Source organism: Myxocyprinus asiaticus, chromosome 7, assembly GCF_019703515.2.
Source record: "Myxocyprinus asiaticus isolate MX2 ecotype Aquarium Trade chromosome 7, UBuf_Myxa_2, whole genome shotgun sequence".
In the NCBI taxonomy this organism is placed as follows: domain Eukaryota; kingdom Metazoa; phylum Chordata; class Actinopteri; order Cypriniformes; family Catostomidae; genus Myxocyprinus; species Myxocyprinus asiaticus.
Genome location: NC_059350.1, coordinates 18,036,501 through 18,060,302, shown reverse-complemented (window position 1 = coordinate 18,060,302; position 23,802 = coordinate 18,036,501). Strand labels below are relative to the sequence as shown.

The following is a 23,802-nucleotide window of genomic DNA, read 5'->3' as shown; positions in this document are numbered from 1 at the left end:
TGCCTAGAACGGTGTGCACAGTGCCTCTCATAGACTCCATTAACGGCGAGACTTTCTCCATCGAGCCCCAGGGAGGCGGGGATGAGGATGGATTTGCCAGAGGAGCATGGGACTGGAGCATGCTTTGGAAACGCGTGCCTCTGGGTAGCAAGGAGAAGCAGAGCAGAAAAACTAAAACTGAGCCCTATCGGTAATTTAGAGCCATAAATTTGAGCTAAATAGGGCCAACCACAACAAGTATAAGGAATGAGACCTTTACAATGATTGTCTCTCTCTTCTAAAAATTGGTGGTGATCTGCTTACCTCTGATTCTTTATGAGATCAGTTCTTTTAAAAATAGTGCAAAGTGCTAGAACCAACTAACTAACTTCTATGAAGGGGTCATAAAACAATGAAGTAATTTGAATAGAATACTTCATATACTATGACTCCACTAATGCTCTTCTGGTCCCTATAGCTACTTATGCACTACTAGAATTTAGAACTAATGGCTCGCAACCCTTGTTCCTGCCTCTCTTTGCATGCAAACATCTCTTTTCTGTGTTGTCTAACAAATAATCTCAGTTGTCTTTGTGGTTGTGACTTGGAATAACTGCCCTACAAAGGCAGTAACTACAGCAAGACTAATGGCTTCAAAGTTTAAGATGAATTTGGAAGTTACTGTAATTTCAACCCTAATCTGAGCATAGTTGAGTCAAGCCCATCTGTTGCTGGGCAGATCATAGCCTAAAAAAACAAATTTCACTCAGAAATAAATTTTGACAAATGTGTAGTTTCTGTGTTTTGCCTTTTAAAGTGTATTGCAGTTTACAGGCACTCATAAAATGGAAAAATATGTATGCTGCTTAAATCGTAAAACATGACTTTCTTCACACTATGCTGTACTCTTTTCTGCACACTTAAGCTGATGTTTTTTTTTTTACAAGCAATGTAACACCTAAAAATGAACACAATAATTTTGCAGATTTATGTATACTCTGGAACAGGACATTGTCCATTTTAAAGCATGGAACGTCCTAATATTGTATAGACTGTGAGCTTTTAACTGCTTTTTTTGTGTCTCTTTGGGTCTTAATGCTGTAAAATAGTGTATATGTGTGTGAAAAGTACATTCCTGACTGTTAAATTTATGTGACAGGTCTCCTGCCATGGCTGGTGGACTCTTTGCAATAGAAAGAGATTTCTTCTTTGAGCTCGGCCTCTATGATCCAGGCCTTCAGATCTGGGGAGGAGAAAACTTTGAGATCTCCTACAAGGTAACTATTAAGTTTAAATATATATATATATATATATATATATATATATATATATATATATATATATATATATATACACACACACACACACAAGTACATTTTTCACTCAAAAAATGAAAATGAAAATGAAAATTTCTTTAATCACCCTCAATTCCACACCCGTAATAAATTTCTTTCTTCTGTGGAGCATAAAAGTTGCACAGCAGAACAGTCATGCTGACTGCCATACAATGAAAGTGGATGGTGACCAGGGGCTGCCAATTCTTCTGAAACCTTATAACAGCTACAGTATGTGTTGGAGACTGAAATTCTAGTCGTTATTCGCTTAAAATCTTGCCCTCCGCCACAGCTCTCAAGTGTTATTGAGATTATACTTGTGCATTCAAATATGTTCTGTTGTGATTGGTCATGTGACGTGCAAAAACGCTACAATGTAGGGCAAGATCACTGAAGATAGTGAATAATGACTTAATTTTATATAATCAGCAAAATCATTGTGATTATATTGTGTATATTCTATATATCGCCCAGTCATATGAACAGACTAAAATTTAAGCGATTTAGTAAAAAATTGTGATTTAATTTGCTTTTTATTTGGCCATTAAGTTACATAAAGAGCGCATCAGAAGACTATTTTCACAAACCTTCAGGGCTGCACAGTTAATTAAAATAACATACAAACAGTGATATTGTCATATGTGATTATCAAACCGTAAAAGGCTTTGATTATAGGCGGATAAACGTGGTCTGTGTGCGCTTCATTATAAAAGGGTGACGTGCTGCTCTGTGTGCACGCGTAGGCTCATGGGCTCGTGTTTTAGCACTTTTAGAGCAGTTCACATGCATTGTGAAAGAAAAGTACTGCACGTTCAAGCATTAGCACAATTACAAACATTAGTAACCATTACAAGTTATTATACAAAGGTGGCACAGTATAATAGAAAAGGAGGAAATGACAGCGTTTCACCAGTTGCAGAACATTGTAAACTACACATTGCATTTTCAGTGTCAAAATAAAAGCTCCAGGTGAAGGTGAAGTAAATAGGAAAAAAAAATATATTACTTGTGTATATAAATCAAATCTAATCCTCAAAAAAATAAAATAATACAGTATTATATTATAATATAATAATATTAGAAAACACATGAGATATATATTGAATATCGTCAATAGGCTGAAAAATATCGAGATATTTTTTTGCCATGTTGTCTAGCCCTAGTTCCCCACACTAAGCTTTCATATGGCTTCAGAAGACTTGGAATATAGTGCATAAGTCATTTGGGCTACTATTATACTATCATCTTTTATTAGAGCTTACAAGCCCCTGGTGACCACTCACATTAATTGTATGGAAAAGAGCATCATTTCTTGGTTAACTATTCCTTTAAGATGTTTATTTGTGTGCATGTTTGTGTGTGTATACTTTCTGAATCCCTGCCATGCTTTTTGACAGATATGGCAATGTGGTGGGCAGCTTCTCTTTGTGCCATGTTCTCGGGTGGGGCACATCTACCGTCTGCAAGGCTGGCAGGGAAACCCACCTCCTGCTCATGTTGGCTCTTCCCCCACACTTAAGGTCAGCTCAAACCCTTATTATTCCATAAAATTGAAAACCAAGCTTTTTCTCACTGAGTTTTAATCTGCAGTTGTGATACACTTTAGATCCAGTCCCTAACCTGTTTTGTCCATATTGGCTGTGTGTAGAACTATGTGCGGGTGGTGGAGGTATGGTGGGATGAGTATAAGGACTATTTCTACGCCAGTCGGCCTGAGACTCTCACGCTGGCCTACGGGGACATCAGCACCTTGAAAAAGTTCAGAGAGGAGCATCGCTGCAAGAGCTTCAAATGGTTCATGGAAGAGATTGCTTATGACATCCCCCTACACTACCCACTGCCTCCAAAGAATGTAGAATGGGGAGAGGTGCATATATTTAATCAGTTAAAATGCAATGAAAAGATTGCCATTCAATAAAATAAAAGTAATTGCATTTATCACCCAATTTACCCATTCAAATATATGCTCTCTCAATAGATCCGAGGGTATGAGACCAGCTACTGCATAGACAGCATGGGCCACACCAATGGTGGCAATGTCGAGATCGGGCCTTGTCATAGAATGGGAGGCAATCAGGTAAAGGGATTGAACACCAGTAAAGGGATTTAACACCATTTTGCTATGACAGTTTTCTCGTTTCATATATCTTATGACTCTCTGTTGCTAATCCAGCTCTTTAGAATTAATGACGCTAACCAGCTCATGCAGTATGACCAGTGCTTGACAAAGGGTGGAGACGGATCTGCCGTCATCATAACACACTGCAACTTGAATGAGCACACAGAGTGGAGGTATTTTAAGGTATGTCACAGCAGGTACCGAGCCTCTTTCGCAACAGAGCAACACCAACAATTTTAACATAAATCAATTATTTTCATTTTGTCAGTGTTTCACAAAACATGTTGTAAGAATTATTTTTAGTCAGTCAAATTATAAACAATTTACTCAGGCCTATGCATGCATTACACTTTATTTTGTACCTTGCGGTATCGATTCTTCAGTGAACCTTTTCAATGCCTCTGATTTCTTCCAGGATCTACATCGTTTCACACATGTACCTACGGGGAAATGCTTGGATCGCTCTGATGTCTTGCACAAGGTTTATATCGCTGACTGTGACAACAACAAGAGCTCCCAGAAGTGGGAGATGAACAATATTGTGGCCGTTTGAGAGCCAGTCTTTACTGTCTCAAGTGTGCTTTGAGGAATAAACTCTGACTTGTCTACAGCAACAGGTTTTACCAGTATACACATGACAAATGGAGGCACATGTTTTAGTCAACACCAGTATAACTCTGATCATGAACTTTTTTCCTCCACTGAAGACAATGTTTACATCGGTTAATCCCTACTGCATGGGTTTTTCTTTGGAATCTGTGGATTTGAGTGGTCTACCTAAAAGAATGTGTTTCCCTATTTCACAGAAGATGCACAACATGTGCAAAGGTAAATGATCTGATACCACTTGGTCTTTCGTTGCTGCTCAATTATGAAGTACAGGTTGTCCCTCAAGTACTGAAATGCATATATATATTTAACACTGGACCTTCATTATGTTAATGAGGACAACCTGCCACTTGAATAATTTTGGTCTTTGGCTTAGTGGCACATTTTTTGCCATATTCTAGGGTAAAGCATGGGTTTGAAGAGAAAAGGGAAATTGGGACAAAGGGTCAACAATGAAAGTGATATACATTTATTTTTGTCTACTGCATAGATGGCTGCTTGGTTGGGGGAATGGATGTTTACTTTTTTTTTAAATCAATGATTGATTTGCTTTAATCACTGGACAAATGTTATTTGTTCATGGCATCAAAATCAGCTTGAGCAAGCGGAGTTATGTCTTTAGGGAAAGAATGATTGCATTGTGTACATTACTTTTTGTACAATGTAAATATTTCTAAATTAACATTTTGAGATATGGTGAGCTTCCTAATGGTGTAAATATCTAACTTATAATGGTTGTTTTCTCAAGAAAATAAATGGAGAAGTTTTACCATTCTGTTGCTTTTCCATTCAGTTTTACTTGATTGTAAATTACGTGCAGACCTTTTAAAAGAACATGAGGATTTAGTAAGTTGCAATTCTTGTCACCTGCCTCTGAGGTGAAAAAACTGTTACAGACGTTTCTGTACTTTTCATCTGCAGAAATATATGCGGTCGATGAATAAGAATACAAGCACAGGTAAAAAAGTGATGCAAGTACTAGAGTGCTGAGTTGCTTTAAGGCGGTACAGAAGAGACTAGTTCCTATGCTATGAGCAAATGTCACATATTTTATTAATTAAACGTATTGCATGCGCATGAAGCAATATAAATAACCTATATGTAGGACTGCACCATAAGGATTACTTTATAATGTCCCATGATTACATGAGGCCTCATAAAAAAAAAGGAAACAAATAAAAGATATGCCAGCCCAAACAACTAATTAAGATTAACTCTGGCCCCAGATGTTGTTAGCAGTAAATTTAAACCTTATTTTTCAGATTAGGTTTTTAAGAGATTAAATCCTACCTGATGCAAAAACCAAACAATCTTAATGACAGGTTTTTCACCTCTTAGAGAGGTCAACTCAAATTGTAGCTTGCTGTTATTTTCAACTTCTACTCTAATTTGTCTCACTAAGGAGAACCCTGAAGCAAAATTTAGCATAGGATTCTTAATAGAAAAAAAATATATATATATTATAAAGCTGTTAACTTAAACTTACTTAGTATCCAAAAAAAATAAAAATGTATCTTAATCTCTCAAGTGGAGGTCTGCGCCATGTAAACCAGTATAACTTGCATACATGACTAAATGAGTTTGCACATCTCAAACTGATACTTAACTATGCTGTATGACACAATATGGAACGGATTCTGCAAAATTCTTTTAATAATTTCAAATGAAGTCAGAATAACACATTCAATGCAGAGGGGAACATTCACAATATACAAAATTTAATTATATATATAATAAAAAAAAAAAGCAAACTTCAGTCTACAAAACTTTTAAAGCTCAGTTTAAAAATTGAGACACTACATAAGTTCAATTGTTCCTCATTTCTTAAAACAGCAGTAGAAATATCAAACAGGGAACGATAAATCAAAAGCAACAAAAGCCATTACACAAAAGGCAGTGCTTAAAAACAAAACAAAAAGCTGTTACATTTACAAAACAGCACATGACCTCAATATGTATTCAATTATACACATTTCTGTACATGTTTTGGAACATTTAAATGCTAAAAAAAATGCATTCACATTGTTTTGCAAACAACTCCGCTCAAGATTCCTGATAGTTTAATCATCGTCATCATCTTCCTCATCCTCATCTTCCTCATCCTCTACATCATCATCGTCATCATCATCATCGTCATCATCCATAACCGCTACCTTCTTTCCTACTGGCCGGCCTGGTCCACCCTTTTTGGCCCCATCTTCTTTTACTCCTTTGGCACGATATGCAGCGACGTCCTGGTACACAAACACTTGTTTTAAACAAAAACCCAACAACAGCAAAGGCCATAAACTGCTGAAAACTACAGTTAGGTCAGCTGTTACCTTTTCATACTTCTCCTTTAGCTTCATGGCCTTCTGCTCATACGGAGCCTTTTCCTTTGGGGAAAGCTTGGACCACATCTCCCCAAGTTTCTTTGCGACATCACCAATAGAGATGCCAGGGTTGTCATTCCTCACCTTTGGGCGATGATCAGAGCAAAACACAAAGAAAGCAGATCTGATAGGAGAAGGAAGAAAAAAAAAAGAAAAGAAAAAAAAACGTATGACACCAAAACACTATATTAAAAAGCAACCGTTAAAAGTGGGGTGTATTGTGTACTGCTTACGGTGGTCTCTTAGGAGCATTCGGGTCTTTCTTCTTTTTCCCTCCCTTTACACCTTTAGGAGGTATGTAGTTTTTCATCTCCCGGTCATAGCGGACCTTGTCGGTTTTGGCCATGTCCTCAAACTTGCCTTTCTCTTTAGAGGACATGGTCTGAAAAACAAGACTATGATTAGGTGCTGTCAGCCGGAGCGTGTAGCTCTTTATCCTCCCGCCCTACATTTGCCTCAGTCACTTGAGTAATAGATACAGAGTGTAATTCTGCCCCACCCCCTCCCTAACAACAACTATTCCCCCGGAAAAACATTACAGCCCTTCTGTTCAACTCACCTTCCATCTTTCAGAGCACTTCTTGGAGAACTCTGAGAAGTTCACAGAAGTCCCAGGGTTTTTCTTCTTATGTTCCTCCCGGCAAGTTTGCACAAAGAAGGCATATGAGGACGTCTTCCCTCTTGGCTTATTAGGATCTTTACCCATGGCTTTAATATCCTAGAAGTGATAAAATACAAAGTTTAAAAAGAAAACGCAGTACTTTTTTTTTTTAAGTTACATTTCGCAATATTTCCCTGTGCACGCGCGCTGGTAAGCATTGTAGAAATGATGACTAACTAAACGCTGGTTAATCCGATCAAGTTCCTGCTTCGTTTACACCAGATCACTCAACTAGAACAATAAGCGTCCCTCCATTTTGTTTTCCCGCCTAAACTGCAGGAAATCGGTTTTACTTCTGTCGAAGGCAAATTATTTCATACTTGGTCGTTATATAGCAAACATACCCACAAAGTTTTTTCCTTCAGGAGTTTTCGCCTCTTCAAATCTCTGTATATGGGCGCAATACTCCATTACGAGCTCAACATAACAGACAGTCAAGGCTGCTAACACTCTTAACAAGAACACTAAGATGGCAAAACGTATTAAAAGCTACATTAAAAAATCTTAATCTGTGGGGAAACCGTTACAAACGTTTTTAAATAATAAAAACATATACTGAACGCTAGTTTTATCCAGATTAAGAGTATTTTAAAGTTCTGTATAAATGTTCAGTCACGATTAAAGAACATCTTTTCAGTCATACTCGCTAAAGGCTTCCCCAAAACGTATACGATAATAAAAAAACAACACAACGAACACGTTGACATGCTTACCTCTAGTCAACCTCAACTGCTAGACAGAACGTACGTTGCGCTGTAAACTGTTTGTCGGTGTGCTTCAGGGCGCACAAACTTGATTAAATGCCCATAGACTCCGCCCTCAGAGCGCTCATCTGATTGGTTGGGACACGTTCAAATTTGAATCAGCAACGTTCTATGTGTAGTATTGAATTCCTATTGGCTGTTCATGAGCACAGTCAAGTTTCTTCGTGAAAGTTAGATCCAGATGACGACGCCACGCCACTGATCTTGTCAGCTAGGGCTGTCCGATTCCAGAAATTTGGGAATCGATTCCAGACTCATATTTTCGATTCTTTTTCGATTCCGAAAAAAAAAAAGAAAACGGGAGGTAAAGTTAAATCTTATAATAAATAGCTCACTACTAAGCGTTCTTTGCACTATTTATAATAGAATGAATGACATTTACTATTAATAGGTCCATTCTAAAATTAAATCAGGGCCTATATACACATACCAAAGCGCGATGCTTCAATCCCATGAGATACATTTGAGGGAAGTTTGAGTAGATGCGGCTTTATTTCGAAGAACTACCGCAAATCAGCTTAAAAGCACCATTTTAGCTACATTGAAATGGTCTGTTTTCCACTCATGAGTCCTTGTTTAGAAACAGGTTTATATTAGAATGTACAGTAACTGTCCAGTACCTTTTGTACATGGAGTAAAATGTCCAAACAATACACTCCAGTTTTATTTAACAGTCCAGGATGTTGTATTGGTTGTATTTAAAATTACAATTTTAAATGTATATATTTTATAACGTGTATTTAAATTTGATTTCATAAAATAATGTTAATGTACAATTGTGTAAAATGTAGGCTAATTATATATATATATATATATATATATTTGTGTGTGTGTGTGTGTGTAAAAGGTTTTAAAACACAGTAAAGATGTCCAGAACGAGTAGAGAAGCGTTACATTCTTACTTTTATAAGTGCAGCACACTGATCATTTAAATTTTAACATGCTGATTTATTGATGTGAACTATAGGACGCTAACTGAACTCTGCCATCTTGTAGACTTGTGTTGTAACATCGGGGAAGTTGTTATTGTATGCAATTTACTGTCACAAATTTGGCATGTTACTAGATTTTAATCCAAAGTAAAATAATAATAATAATAATAAAATACCGGCAAACAATACAGGTCTGGATAGAAGATATGTTGAAATTATTTTGTAAATTGCTTTTAGCGCTGTTAGGCCTCTGAAATGTGTAGTAGTTCAGTGGTCGAGGAAATTAACACAGTCTAAAAATATTAACTCCAGATTTGGAGTCGATTCTCGATCCCAACGCCTCGGAATCGATTCTTTTTGGAATCGATTCCCAGCCCTATTGTCAGCTATTGGTTTAAATGGGGATTTAAAATAGCGAGCGGTAAGTATTTGAATCAGCGAAGGATGTCAGTTGTATTCTCATATTGAAGTAACTCTAATAATGAAGATGTTACTGAGTGAAATAAAGCACCGCTTGTCAGAGGAATGTTCTTCGTCCCAAACGAAATGAAAAGTTTTAGTGGCACAAATAACCTCGCACGATATTGTATTGCACTTGGGCCAAAATCTGACAGCTGGTACGATTTTTTAGAGATGGCACGCATTATCGAAGCGAGGCTAATGATGCAACCGCCTCATATTTACTGTCTTAAAATAAAACCACGCCACGAATGTTTTCTTTTTTCTTTTCCTGCGTTTCGCCAAGTATAATAAATAAAGAAAAAGTCAAACTAATTTCTAAGTGTATACCGAGGTTTAACCTTTAAATATAATAACATAAAATATACCCTCAGTTCATACAACTGGTGGCGTGATTGTTGCTGTAAACATACAAGATCACGTGATACTCTGACCTTTTGTGAGGTAAAAGGGGCATTGCATGTTAGTAAATATCCATATAACGTCACAGAAAACATATAGGCATACTGCACTAAATATGAATACTCAAAACTGTTCAAATAATTTTCTTATTCTATTTATGTAAATACTGGAATCTGTTAGGAAATCTGTTAGAATCAGTACAACTACAGCACAATAAACAACAACAACAACAATGTAGACTATACTGTTGTTGTTTGTTGCTACTCCTCTTGAAATCGTCTGGGCATTAAACACATAGTGAATGCAGAAAACAGTGCTTATAAGTTTAGGTATATTTATGTGTTGGTGTGCATGAGAATAACCTTGCACATTTCATTCAGTTGTATGGCCTTATTCTAGAGTGGGGCAGTTCAAGCCAGTTCCACCATGAAACATTGTGGCCTTCAAGATTAATTGTGGAAAACTCTCTCAGCTGTTCTGTTCAGACAACTGAAAGGCCAATGGGGGATGGACAACTGGAACTCTGCTGAAATGCCTATGAAGAGCAAGTACTATCCAAGTTGGATATTACTTGAAGACAGCACACATATAGATGTTTAATATGAAATAAATTTTGTATATGTATACAAGCTTCCATATAATAACTAAACTGACAAAAAACAAAAAAATTGGTGCAAATTTTATGTACTTTACATGTAAAAATGTATGCCAAAATGAGGACATTAGCACAAATTAGCATAACATTGTTACCAGAAGCTAACAACACCTCCCATTCTCCTGTATCCCCTTGCTCCACATTTGCCATTGGATATAAATAGGTAAGACAATCAGATGTGACAAACAATTCTGGATAATTAGCCAAATGGTTCTTTAAGTGTCCTGTTTGAGCACAAAAGGCATGACTGGGGAGCTGACTAGAAGTCTGCATTGTGGTCAAAGAAGAGTAGGCCAGTCTAGAGCAAAGGCTTCAAACTTTTTGATGCAAAGGACCCCTAAACATGATGATGCCCTTACTTGGGATCCTCTTCCTAAAATATAATGGCATCTACAGTATACATTTTTATGTATAAAGACACATTTTAGTAAGCGTAATACATTCAATAAAATGTACCGTTTGCAAAATGTAATAATTGGAAATGTTTATTGTTATGGTACTAAAGCCAAAACATATTAAATTACAATGCTATCTGGAAAATAGATCATTTGTATTAAATTGCAGTGCATCTTTTATAGAATATATGATTAATGACATGATTTCCAAACAGTATTTAGAAATAATGAAATTAAATGTCAAATTTGGTAAAACTGTGTTAAAAATTAACATACTGGACAACTGAGTAAAAAAAGTAACATATTTGATTAATATTTTAAGTTAACTTTGACTGCTCTAAAAAACTTTTTCTCTTTCTTTTGTTATTTTTGAATTCCATGCTATTACTACAATGCAACCCACAAAAATCCATGTTGTTGTCATCTATCACCCTCCAGGTCAGCTGACAAACTTTCTTGAGGAGTTGGATGTCCTGCTGTCCTCCTTGCCAGAGGATGGTAGGCCACTTGTGGTTCTTGGTGATTTCAACATACACCAAGACAAGCCCCAGGCCACTGAATTGAATACTCTCCTGGCCTCATTTGACTTGGAAAAACTACACACCACAGCAACTCACAGATCGGGCAACCAGCTGGACCTCATCTTTACACGTAACTATGCCAACTCAAATATTCTTGTTACTCCTTTACATGTTTCTGATCACTACTTTGTTCAATTCAACATGACACTCCCATCTACATTAAAACAGACTCCACCATTGGTTTCCTTTCGCCGTAACCTCCGTTCCCTCTCACCCTCTCGCCTTTCCACTGCTGTCTCTACATCTCTTCCTACACAAAATGTATTTACCACGCTTAATGTAAACACTGCCACAGACACACTCAGCTCTACTTTAACAACCTGTCTAGACAACATCTGTCCTATCTCCACTAGGCCAGCACATGCTACACCACCCAGCCCCTGGCTGTCGGACGTCCTTCGTGAACATCGGACTGACCTCAGGGCAGCTGAGAGGAGATGGCGGAAATTAAAGATCCAGCAGATCTAGGTAAATATCAGTCCCTGCTTGCAACTTTTTCAGATAATGTCAAATCTGCAAAAACCTCCTATTACCAGAACAAGATCAACAGCACCACAGACACTCGCAGCTTGTTTAGAACATTCAACACACTTCTCTGCCCCCCCCCCTCCACCGCCTGACATGTCACTGACAGCAGATGTCTTCGCCACATTTTTTACTAATAAGGTTGCAGCCATCAGCAATACATTCTCAGCACCACACCTTGTCAAATACCTGTCTCCTGTATGCAACTCTTCTGTCTCCATGTTCTCTCCTCTGACTGACACTGAGGTCTCTAAACTCCTCCTCTCCAACCACCCCACCACCTGTTCCCTTGACCCCATTCCTTCCCACCTTCTCCAGGCCATTTCTCCGTCCATCCTACCTGCACTCACACACATAATTAACACATCTCTACTTACAGGCACTTTTCCCACTACATTTAAGCAGGCTCGAGTATCCCCGCTGCTGAAGAAACCCGCACTTAATCCCACACAAATAGAACACTACAGACCAGTCTCTCTCATACCATTCATGGCAAAAACACTTGAAAGGGCAGTTTTCAATCAAATCTCTGCCTATCTCTCACAGAACAAGCTGCTGGATGACAATCAGTCAGGCTTTAAAAGTGGACACTCCACCGAGACCGCCCTGCTGTCTGTCACTGAGTCGCTGAGATGAGTGAAAGCTGAATCCAGATCATCAGTCCTGATTCTGCTGGACCTTTCTGCAGCCTTTGACACAGTCAACCATCAGATATTACTCTCTACCCTTTCCTCGCTGGGCATCACAGGAACTGTGCTTGACTGGTTTAATTCCTATCTCTCAGGTAGGTCCTTCAAGGTAGCCTGGAGAGGTGAGGTATCCAAGCCACATCAGCTACTTACTGGGGTACCTCAGGGATCAGTGCTTGGGCCACTTCTCTTCTCTATATACACAACATCACTGGGATCCATCATTCAAGCACATGGTTTCTCTTACCACTGTTACGCTGATGACACGCAACTCTACTTGTCTTTCCAGCCCAAAGACACCACAGTGACTGCTCGAATTTCTGCCTGCCTGGCAGACATCTCGGCCTGGATGAAGGAGCACCACCTGCAACTCAACCCAGCCAAGACTGAACTCCTTGTCTTTCCAGCCAACTCTGATGTTGAACACAACATCACCACACAGCTGGGTGCAACTACAGTAACGCCTTCCAAATCGGTCAGAAATCTAGGGGTAACCATCGACAACTGACAATTTCACAGACCACATCTCAAAGACCGCAAGATCATGTAGATTTACACTCTACAATATCAGGAAGATAAGACCCTTCCTCTCTGAACATGCCACACAACTGCTTGTCCAGTCACTTGTCATAACTAGACTGGACTACTGTAATGCTCTCATTGCAGGCCTCCCTGCATGTGCAACTAGACCCCTCCAAATGATCCAGAATGCAGCAGCACGTCTGGTCTTTAATGAACCAAAGAGAGCACATGTTACACCACTCTTTGTCTCTCTCCACTGGCTACCGTTTGATGCACGTATCAAATTCAAGGCTCTGATGCTGGCATACAGAACAGTTACTGGGTTTGCTCCAGCATACCTAAAATCATTTATGCAGAGCTACGCGCCCACTAGAAGTCTGCGGTCGGCTAAGGAACGTCGCCTTGTTGTACCAACACAAAGAGGCACCAAAGCACTTTCCTGGACTTTCAGCTTCATCATACCACATTGGTGGAACGACCTTCCCAACCCCATCCGTGAAGCTGACTCACTCTCTGTCTTCAAAAAACGACTAAAAACACATCTTTTCCATGAGCACTTAACCAGTCATTAAAAAAAAAAAAAAAAAAAAAAATTCTGTTGCACTTTATTCTATTTTGAATACTATAATGATGCTAGTGATACTTTATAATACAGCACTTTTTATACCACTGTCTCCTAAGATGATTCACTTATGTTTTCCTCTCTTGTAAGTCACTTTGGATAAAAGCGTCTGCCAAATGAATAAATGTAAATGTAAATGTAAATTATTATTATTATTATTATTATTATTATTATTATCATTATTTAATGCTTCCTGGACCCTAGTTTTAGAACCCCTGGTCTAGACTAGAGAATGAGACCTACCAATTTACTATGTGATAATTCAAACCCCTTAAACTCTGGTGCATTTTGGGGCTGCTGTCCGCAAGTTTTCAAACTCAAATTTAAAAGCTCACCAATCACACATACTGTGGACTAATTGCAAAAAATTATTTTTACCCACAAATAAAATAAGACTCCAATTATTATCATAATCATAAATAATATTGTATGTGTTTACAATCTTATGATAAACAGAGAGGTTTTTTTGATTGTCATAACTTTGTAAAAAGGTAATTCTTGTTCCGTTCACTCTACCTCATTTTGAAAAGTCTTATTTCATTCCACTAGATGGCAGCAAGCACTAGAACATTTTTTTCTTTATCACATTCCATCACAATATACATATCTGAAATGTAGGTGGAGCTCTAACGCATTGTAGCCCTCACAGACATGCTCATCCATAGACATTCAGTATCATTTTCAGTTCAAGCACCACCCCCGTTGTTTCATCGAATATCTTACTCTCTGAGTCGACTAGAAGCTGAGATCCTCCCCTTTGCGATGATATAACATTTTATCATCAATAGTCGAAAACATGTTTTTCTGATGATTTGTTTAGCACGCTTTTTCCGTTGGATGGCACATTTTGTTCTGGACATCTAAAGGTATAACATTGATGTATTCAGCCAAGCAAGCTCACAGACAAGTAAAAAATGGCAACTGTTTTTAGAAAACTTCATAAGGTAAAAGCAGATATAAAGTTTTTGGCTAGTTGGGGCTTACATCAGCAGTGATCAGTGCAGTACAGTCACATTCCTGAGAATGAGAGCTTTCATTTGATATATTACTTGTCTATTTACAGTTGAAGTCAGAAGTTTACATACAACTTAGCCAAATACATTTAAACTCAGTTTTTCACAATTTCTGACATTTAATCATAGAAAAGATTCCCTGTCTTAGGTCAGTTAGGATCACTATTTTAAGAATGTGAAATGTCACAATAATTGTAGAGAGAATTATTTCTTTCAGCTTTTATTTCTTTCATTACATTCCCAGTGGATCAGAAGTTTACATACACTTTGTTAGTATTTGGTAGCATTGCCTTTAAATTGTTTAACTTGGGTCAAACGTTTTTGGTAGCCTTCCACAAGCTTCTTACAATAGGTTGCTGGAATTTTGGCCCATTTCTCCAGACAGAACTGGTGTAATCGGGTCAGGTTTGTAGGCCTCCTTGCTCGCACATGCTTTTTCAATTCTGCCCTCAAATTTTCTGTCCAATACCTCCAATACCTTGACTTTGTTGTCCTTAAGCCATTTTGCCACAACTGTGGAGGTATGCTTGGGGTCATTGTTCATTTGGAAAACCCATTTGCGACCGAGCTTTAACTTCCTGGCTGATGTCTTGAGATGTTGCTTCAGTATATCCATATATTTTCCTTCCTCATGATGCCATCTATTTTGTGAAGTGCACCAGTCCCTCCTGCAGCAAAGCACCCTCACAACATGATGATGCCACCCCCATGCTTCACGGTTGGGATAGTGTTCTTCGGCCTTTAAGCCTTACTCTTTTTCCTCCAAACACAACGATGGTCATTATGGTCAAACAGTTAAATTTTTGTTTCATTATACCAGAGGACAATTCTCCAAAAAGTAAGATCTTTGTCCCCATGTGCACTTGCAAACTGCAGTCTGGTTTTTTATGCAGTGGCCTCTTCCTTGCTGTCGATATAGGACTCGTTTTACTGTGGATATACAGTTGAAGTCAGAAGTTTACATACACCTTAGCCAGATACATTTAAACTCAGTTTTTCACAATTCATAGAAAAGATTCCCTGTTTTATGTCAGTTAGGATCATTACTTTATTTTATGAATGTGAAATGTCACAGTATCAGTAGAGAGAATTATTTATTTTAGCTTTTATTTCTTTCATCACATTCCCAGTGGGTCAGAAGTTTACATACACTTTGTTAGTATTTGGTAGCATTGCCTTTAAATTGTTTAACTTTGGTCAAACATTTTGGGTAGCCTTCCACAAGCCTCTCACAACAAGTTGCTAAGATCTTTGTCCCCATGTGCACTTGCAAACTGTAGTCTGGCTATTTTATGGCTGTTTTGGAGCAGTGGCTTCTTCATGCTGAGCAGCCTTTCAGGTTATGTCGATATAGGACTCGTTTTACTGTGGATATTGATACTTGTCTACCTGTTTCCTCCAGCATCTTCACAAGGTCCTTTGCTGTTGTTCTGGGATTGATTTGCCATTTTTGCAAAAAACTATGTTCATCTCTAGGAGACAAAATGCTTACAAGCTGCTTAAAGGCACAGTTAACTTAGTGTATGTAAACTTCTGACCCACTGGAGTTGTGATATAGTCAATTAAAAGTGAAACAATCTGTCTGTAAACAATTGTTGGAAAAATTACTTGTGTCATGCACAAAGTAGATGTCCTAAATGACTTGCCAAAACTATAGTTTGCTAATATTAAATCTGTGGTTTAAAAAATGAGTTTTAATGACTTCAACCTAAGTGTATGTAAACTTCTGACTTCAACTGTAGGTGCTATGTGAAAGATTTTCATATAAATATTTCTACCCCATTACACCTAGGGGGTGCTAATTTGCAACACAAAGTTTTTGAGGCCTTATTTTGTTATTTTAAGTAACATACATGCAGAAGTACATATATGCTTTTCAGGAAAAGTTCAGATTCTAAGCTTTCAAATTATACCTCATATGCCTTTAATGTTTTAAACTGAAACTTTTTTTTCGCAAATTACTACCACCCTTTGGACCCGCCTTTTCAGATGTCGACAAGCTGATAAAGTTCTTTATAAATATATATATTTTTTAAATAATCAGAAGTAAGTTATTGATGGTTGTTCTTATGTTTCCCAAAGGTCGTTTAGAAACTAGAACAACAAAGAGAACAGAACATATATGGGAAAATAGATGCTTTCTTGTAATTGAAATTATTGAGCTTGATATAAATGGCACAGTAGAAAAATGTGAGTATTATAAGCGTAATTATTTAAAAATGATTGTTAATGGATGACATTTAATGACAAATAAATTGCCATAACATTTGTCTGTTGTATTATTCAGCATGAAATAAATATCTAAAATGATTATACAGGTGCATCTCAATAAATTAGAATGTCGTGGAAAAGTTCATTTATTTCAGTAATTCAACTCAAATTGTGAAACTCGTGTATTAAATAAATTCAGTGCTCACAGACTGAAGTAGTTTAAGTCTTTGGTTCTTTTAATTGTGATGATTTTGGCTCACATTTAACAAAAACCCACCAATTCACTATCTCAAAAAATTAGAATATGGTGACATGCCAATCAGCTAATCAACTCAAAACACCTGCAAAGGTTTCCCGAGCCTTCAAAATGGTCTCTCAGTTTGGTTCACTAGGCTACACAATCATGGGGAGGACTGCTGATCTGACAGTTGTCCAGAAGACAATCACTGACACCCTTCACAAGGAGGGTAAGCCACAAACATTCATTGCCAAAGAAGCTGGCTGTTCACAGAATGCTGTATCCAAGCATGTTAACAGAAAGTTGAGTGGAAGGAAAAAGTGTGGAAGAAAAAGATGCACAACCAACCAAGAGAACCGCAGCCTTATGATTGTCAAGCAAAATCGATTCAAGAATTTGGGTGAACTTCACAAGGAATGGACTGAGGCTGGGGTCAAGGCATCAAGAGCCACCACACACAGACATGTCAAGGAATTTGGCTACAGTTGTCGTATTCCTCTTGTTAAGCCACTCCTGAACCACAGACAACGTCAGAGGCGTCTTACCTGGGCTAAGGAGAAGAAGAACTGGACTGTTGCCCAGTGTTCCAAAGTCCTCTTTTCAGATGAGAGCAAGTTTTGTATTTCATTTGGAAACCAAGGTCCTAGAGTCTGGAGGAAGGGTGGAGAAGCTCATAGCCCAAGTTGCTTGAAGTCCAGTGTTAAGTTTCCACAGTCTGTAATGATTTGGGGTGCAATGTCATCTGCTGGTGTTGGTCCATTGTGTTTTTTGAAAACCAAAGTCACTGCACCCGTTTACCAAGAAATTTTGGAGCACTTCATGCTTCCTTCTGCTGACCAGCTTTTTAAAGATGCTGATTTCATTTTCCAGCAGGATTTGGCACCTGCCCACACTGCCAAAAGCACCAAAAGTTGCTTAAATGACCATGGTGTTGGTGTGCTTGACTGGCCAGCAAACTCACCAGACCTGAACCCCATAGAGAATCTATGGGGTATTGTCAAGAGGAAAATGAGAAACAAGAGACCAAAAAATGCAGATGAGCTGAAGGCCACTGTCAAAGAAACCTGGGCTTCCATACCACCTCAGCAGTGCCACAAACTGATCACCTCCATGCCACGCCGAATTGAGGCAGTAATTAAAGCAATAGGAGCCCCTACCAAGTATTGAGTACATATACAGTAAATGAACATACTTTCCAGAAGGCCAACAATTCACTAAACATTTTTTTTTTATTGGTCTTATGATGTATTCTAATTTTTTGAGATAGTGAATTGGTGGGTTTTTGTTAAATGTGAGCCAAAATCATCACAATTAAAAGAACCAAAGACTTAAACTACTTCAGTCTGTGTGCATTGAATTTATTTAATACACGAGTTTCACAATTTGAGTTGAATTACTGAAATAAATGAACTTTTCCACGACATTCTAATTTATTGAGATGCACCTGTATATATATATATATATATATAAACAGACTAATTTTTTGGTCTTTTTTGTTCTGTTCCTCTGCTGTTTAGACTTATCTTGTCATTATGTTGTTATGTAAGCATTTAACCTATAAAATGTCTCATCCTTCAGACATTCAAAGTATAACCAACCAGTTACAGTAAATTGTCTAAAAAAAGGCAATTCATAAGTATAGTAAACAGGTTTAATATGCACCCCATTCTTTTTCATTTTTAACATACCCATCCGTTCAGATTTCTACGTATTGCACATCCTGTAGACCTGAGGTGCAATATGAATGCTCCTCAAGATCTGGCAAGATTAGACAAACCAAAAGTGATACTCTTATCGTTCAGCAATGGAGGGAAATGCAATGAGTGGTATAATTAGTTCTGAACAGCAAGCCCAGTAGCAGTGCCTCTTTTCGAGATTGCATATTTTGTTCATTCAAAATGCTGTCTTGATGTAAATCCAGGACATGGATGGTAAAGCTCGTTTGCATAATATATAACTATCTTTATTTCCTTCTTAGCTACCTAAACATCTCTAGAGACTCAAGTGGGCTTCATCACGAGAAGTGGACATACTGACAGGTTGTGATGCCAGTGATGTTCTGTTTTAAACATTGTAGGAACTAGTCCTAGTCCTTCATTCAGGTGTAGAATAAAAACATTGCACAGACACATGCTTATCAACAAAAACATTAAAATCGTGATTTTGCTTTGTAAATAATTAACACAACAACAACAACAACCTTAACTTTATTTCACTACTAAATCAAAAATGCCTTACATTTGTCGAACACAATACACGAACAATGGCCTATATTGTGTTTCAAATACTGCACACTAACGGAGCCTGTGTTTAGCATCTCACACACTTCGTGTTGTCTCTTTCAGCTAAAGGGGTTGGCCGTTTACTATACTGGCCTCTCTATAAATATTCTATGGGAAATTATACAGTAATTTAGGGTAAAACACTCAATTGAAACTGGATAAACATTTAATATTGTAGCACTGATAAAAGAGGGATCAGAGTTGAATTATTCTTTATGCCACTGAATTGCCTTGCTTTATATCTTCCTAGCACTGATTTCCAAATCATTTATTTATGTAGGCCTATTTTCCCCACATGCTTTAGGGATTACTAAGAAGATCTTTGACCCAAAGAAGATATACATGAAACAAACATTTCAAATCACAATTAACTTTTCATACTTTCTCAGTTTTTCCAAATTTCTTAAAATTATTAATCACAACTTTACAAATGATTAAAAAAAAAAAAAAAGTCTAGTCCTTTTAGGCTAGTTGTCTTAAAAGTCTTAACTAAAAGGACAGGCCTACGTTTCAGCGCTAATTCACTGACACAGAAGATTTGCAACAGCAAGCCAGTGTATTTCAGTTTAAATTTAGTTGCAGTTCGTAGTAGTCAACCATGCTGATGACACAAACAAACAGAAACAGGCCATGCTTCTATGATTGCTGAGAAAATGTCCCAAATTTATGATATACATTTATTGCATTCACACACGGCAATATAAACAACCCATAGGACTGCACCATAAGGATTACTTTATAATGTCCCATTATTAAATGAGGCCTCAATAAACAAGAAAAAGGATATGCCAGCCCAAAACAACTAAACAACAATCATTAATGCATTAAGATTATCCCTGGCCCCAGGTGAGGTTGCTTGTCATTTTACATCTTATTTTTCAGATTAGGTTTTCCACTCAAGTGGAGAGATTGGCTCACTTGCATCAGGAAGAATTTAATCAGTCCAATAACAAAGGCTTTTCACCTCTTAGAGATGTCAACTGAATTGTATCTTGCTATTAATTTTTCAACTTCTAATAGCTAATTAATCTAACCAGCTAATTTATTTTGTGGCTAGCTCAGGAAAACCCAGGTTCATGGCACAAAAGCAAAATGGTTTCAGTTGTAAAAGCACACAAGACTCTTAACAGAAAAATGTAAAAAAAAAAAAAAATTACTTGTAGCAAGTTATTTGTAACCTGTTTGTAAAGCCATGAACTTTAACCTTCTTAGTTTTCAAAAAATAAAGGTATATTCAATGAATATGCCAAGATCAACAAATTATTTTAATAAATTACAAAAGAATTGCACTCAATGAAAAGGGAATTGTTCATAATATACAAAAGAAAAAAAAGAAAATAAAGAACTTATATATATATATATACAGTTGTGCTCAAAAGTTTGCATACCCTTGGAGAATTGGTCATACATGTACAATCTAGCGAGCAGATAGAAAAAAAACATATTTCTCTACAGGCTGCAGCAGCGATGACGAGTTTGATGTTGATTTGCTCAATAAGAAAGAAAACTTTCGAGACACTACACAAACTATTTCAGTTTCAAATGCCATGATATACATTTTATTAGAGATAAAAGAGAACTCATGTAAGATTAAATTCAAAGGACAAACAATGCAGCAATATGGAATAAATTATGAAGACAATCCACATAAGATCAGATCATTTTTAAAGGGGATGTAAGGCAGTTATGCAGCAATATTATTTACATGTTAAAATAACCCATAAGAGAAATTGTTTTTTCAGGTTTTAAAGCAAATTAACTTTACACCCTCACTGCTGGTTCAGGATTTCTTCCTTGAGTTATTTCAGTGTTTAATGTCAGTGGTCAAAACAGCTTTCTGTGCCACAAGTTGCTCTGGTTCTGGTAACTGCAACGGCTTCGGACACATGATCTAAAGCTTAAATATTATTGGTCATGGCTGTTCTTTGCTGGGCAAAGAAAAAAATATAGACATACTCACTGTAAAAAAAGCTTTGGTATGTTGCCGTGCGATTTAGCAAGAATGTTCGCTCTAGGTGAGAATGGCTCATTATGAACCAATTTTTTCAATTCAAAATGTTGATCGCGGCAAGAAATCGTGCCGATAATTGGCGTTTGGTGTGCAAACTGCAAAGGCCTTTACAGCCGTTCTGTTCAACTCACCTTCCATCTTTCAGAGCACTTCTTGGAGAACTTTGCATAGTTCTTGAGATGTGGCCTGTCGAGACAGGGCGTGGGGCGTGGCCTGGCGAGACAGGGCGTGGGGTGTGGGAACAGGTCAAAGCCAATGGAAAGTGGGGCCCTGAGAGGCTCGAGGGGTGGAGCCGATGGGGATGAGGACCAAGGCGGAGCCGCAGGGATGGAGGTCCCCAGTGGAGCAGAGGCAGGCCTGGACCGTGGAGCGGAGGCGGGCCTAGACCGTGGAGCGGAGGCAGGCCTGGACCAAGGAGCGGAGGCGAGCCTGGACCGCGGAGAAGAGGCGGGCCTGGAACGTGGAGAAGAGGCTTGCTTGTAACATGGCATGGAGCAGTCTGGGGCTTGGCTGAGACATGGCATGGAGCAGACTGAAGCTTGGCTTTGACATGGCAGGGAGCAGACTGAGGTTCGTCTGTGATATGGCAGGGAGCAATCTGGGGCTTGGCTGTGACATGGCATGGAGCAGACTGAGGCTTGGCTGAGACATGGCAGGGAGCAGACTGAGGCGCAGCTGTGACATGGCCTGGAGCTGACTCCGGCGCGGTGGTGACATGGCTTGGAGCTGACACTGGCGCGGTGGTGACATGGCCTGGAGCTGACTCTGGCGCGGCGGTGACATGGCCTGGAGCTGACTCTGGCGTGGCGGTGACATGGCCTGGAGCTGACTCTGGAGTGGCATGGCCTGGGGATGACTCTGGCATGGCGGTGACATGGCCTGGAGATGACTCTGGCGTGGTGGTGACATGGCCTGGAGATGACTCTGGCGTGGCGGTGACATGGCCTGGAGATGACTCTGGCATGGCGGCCATGACGTGGAACTCGAGCTTGCTGGCCATGATGTGGAGCAAAGTTGTGGAAGGTGGAGTCATGGGAGGCTCAAGGGACGAAGCTGTGGCAGGCGGAGCCATGGTAGGCTCGAGGAGTGAAGTCATAGAATGCAGAGCCGTGGTAGGCTCAAGACTAAGAGTCCTGGATGACTGGGAAAAGACCTTAGTGGTCGTGAACATGAGAAGATTCTTGGGAGCAACCTCTGTGGTCGTGGGCATGGACTGAGTCTCGGGAACGACCTCTGTGGTCGTGGGCATTGACTGAGACTCGGGTACGACCTCTGTGGTCGTGTACATGGGCAGAGACTCAGAGACAACCTCTGTGGTCGAGAACATGGGCAGAGACTTGGAAACGACCTCCGTGGTCGTGTACATGGGCAGAGACTCAGAGACTGGCTCTGGGACGGACAAAGGTTCTAGCTCGCTGGCCGTGGCAGGCATGGGCGTTGACTCGCTGGCCGTGGTGGGCGTGGGCGTTGGCTTGTTGGCAGTGGCAGGCGTGGGCGTTGGTTCGTTGGCCGTGGCAGGCAGGGGCGTTGGCTTGTTATCCATCTCCCCTTCAGTGAATGGTGAACCACCCATCAGTAGGGCAAGGTCGATATACCGAGCAAGGCCGTCGGCACACCGACCGTCAGGCATTAAAGAGGAAATCGGCCCATTAAGCCCGAAACGGAAACAGTCCTTAAGGGCCACCTCATTAAAATCCACCCTGCAGGCCAGAGCGCAGAATTCCTCCACATACTCCAACAGGGGATGACTCCCCTGGCATAGACAAAGGAGCTGAACTACTGGGTTCATTATGGGCGGTCAGGTATTCTGTAACGATGCTGGCAAAGACAATGATGAAGACGATGACGATGAAGTGACGAACCCAAGTGCAGTTTATTTTTCAAATTTGGAATCCCAAAACCCTGACAACAAATGTGATCTAAACATAAACATGAACTTGACTTTGACTAAAACTAGACTTGACACAAACTTGACTTGGTTAGACTTGACATAAAACATGAACATGAACTTGACTTGGCTAGACTTGACATGATACAACAAAGTTACATTCATAATACCTGACACTAGACAATGGCAAACATGAGGGCTTAAACACAAGGAAATGGGTAACAGGTAAACAAGACAACCAATCACAAGACTAAACTATAAACAAGATAACAAGACTAAATTAACTTTAACCAATGAAAAGACAAGACTAATAACAAAGTAATCAAACAATGAACCAATGAAAACAAGACACATGAACAGGGGAAACACATGACAAGATCACATGAGGGAACAGGAAATCACATGACATGACAGGAACTAAACTTGAAAATAAAAGACATGAAAACAAGAACAAAACACATAAACATGACACCAAGCCATGATACACAGTGTGAAATACCCACTCAATTCATTTATTTATGCAGCCGAACTGCTCCGTG

At 39.0% G+C, this 23,802-nt stretch overlaps 2 protein-coding genes and 1 long non-coding RNA gene across 6 annotated transcripts in view; 2 read left to right on the top strand and 1 right to left on the bottom strand.

Moving 5' to 3' along the window:
• Positions 1-4,831, top strand: part of galnt7 (UDP-N-acetyl-alpha-D-galactosamine: polypeptide N-acetylgalactosaminyltransferase 7) — a 32,827-nt gene extending 27,996 nt beyond the window's left edge. Inside the window, exons 6-12 of one of the 2 annotated variants that reach the window (XM_051702935.1) lie at positions 8-190; positions 1,139-1,256; positions 2,711-2,833; positions 2,962-3,180; positions 3,292-3,390; positions 3,487-3,615; positions 3,848-4,831. In XM_051702935.1, coding sequence (XP_051558895.1) covers positions 8-190; positions 1,139-1,256; positions 2,711-2,833; positions 2,962-3,180; positions 3,292-3,390; positions 3,487-3,615; positions 3,848-3,985 — 1,009 coding nt within the window. In that variant the 3' untranslated portion in view covers positions 3,986-4,831. The remainder of the gene's footprint in view (positions 1-7; positions 191-1,138; positions 1,257-2,710; positions 2,834-2,961; positions 3,181-3,291; positions 3,391-3,486; positions 3,616-3,847) is intronic. The other variant, XM_051702936.1, reaches the window with a different exon arrangement.
• Positions 4,832-5,676: 845 nt separating this feature from the next.
• Positions 5,677-23,238, bottom strand: hmgb2a (high mobility group box 2a). Of its 3 annotated transcripts, XM_051702942.1 has the most exons (5): positions 7,788-7,939; positions 6,973-7,131; positions 6,647-6,795; positions 6,363-6,537; positions 5,677-6,275 (listed from the first exon to the last, which is right to left on the bottom strand). In XM_051702942.1, exons 2-5 carry the CDS (start codon positions 7,117-7,119, stop codon positions 6,102-6,104), a joined length of 645 nt encoding a protein of 214 aa, XP_051558902.1. In that variant the 5' UTR covers positions 7,120-7,131; positions 7,788-7,939; the 3' UTR covers positions 5,677-6,101. The 3 variants fall into 3 exon arrangements, 2 of the variants coding, with proteins under 2 accessions (XP_051558902.1, XP_051558903.1); XM_051702943.1 differs by lacking the exons at positions 6,973-7,131; positions 7,788-7,939 and adding an exon at positions 21,507-21,914; XR_007897722.1 differs by lacking the exons at positions 5,677-6,275; positions 6,973-7,131; positions 7,788-7,939 and adding an exon at positions 21,507-23,238 and having other exon boundaries at positions 6,508-6,537.
• LOC127443958 (uncharacterized) lies at positions 11,020-13,559 on the top strand. Its single transcript, XR_007897727.1, has 3 exons — positions 11,020-11,332; positions 11,616-11,730; positions 12,334-13,559. It is a non-coding gene; the product is annotated as an uncharacterized LOC127443958 (long non-coding RNA).
• Positions 23,239-23,802: the final 564 nt, after the last annotated feature.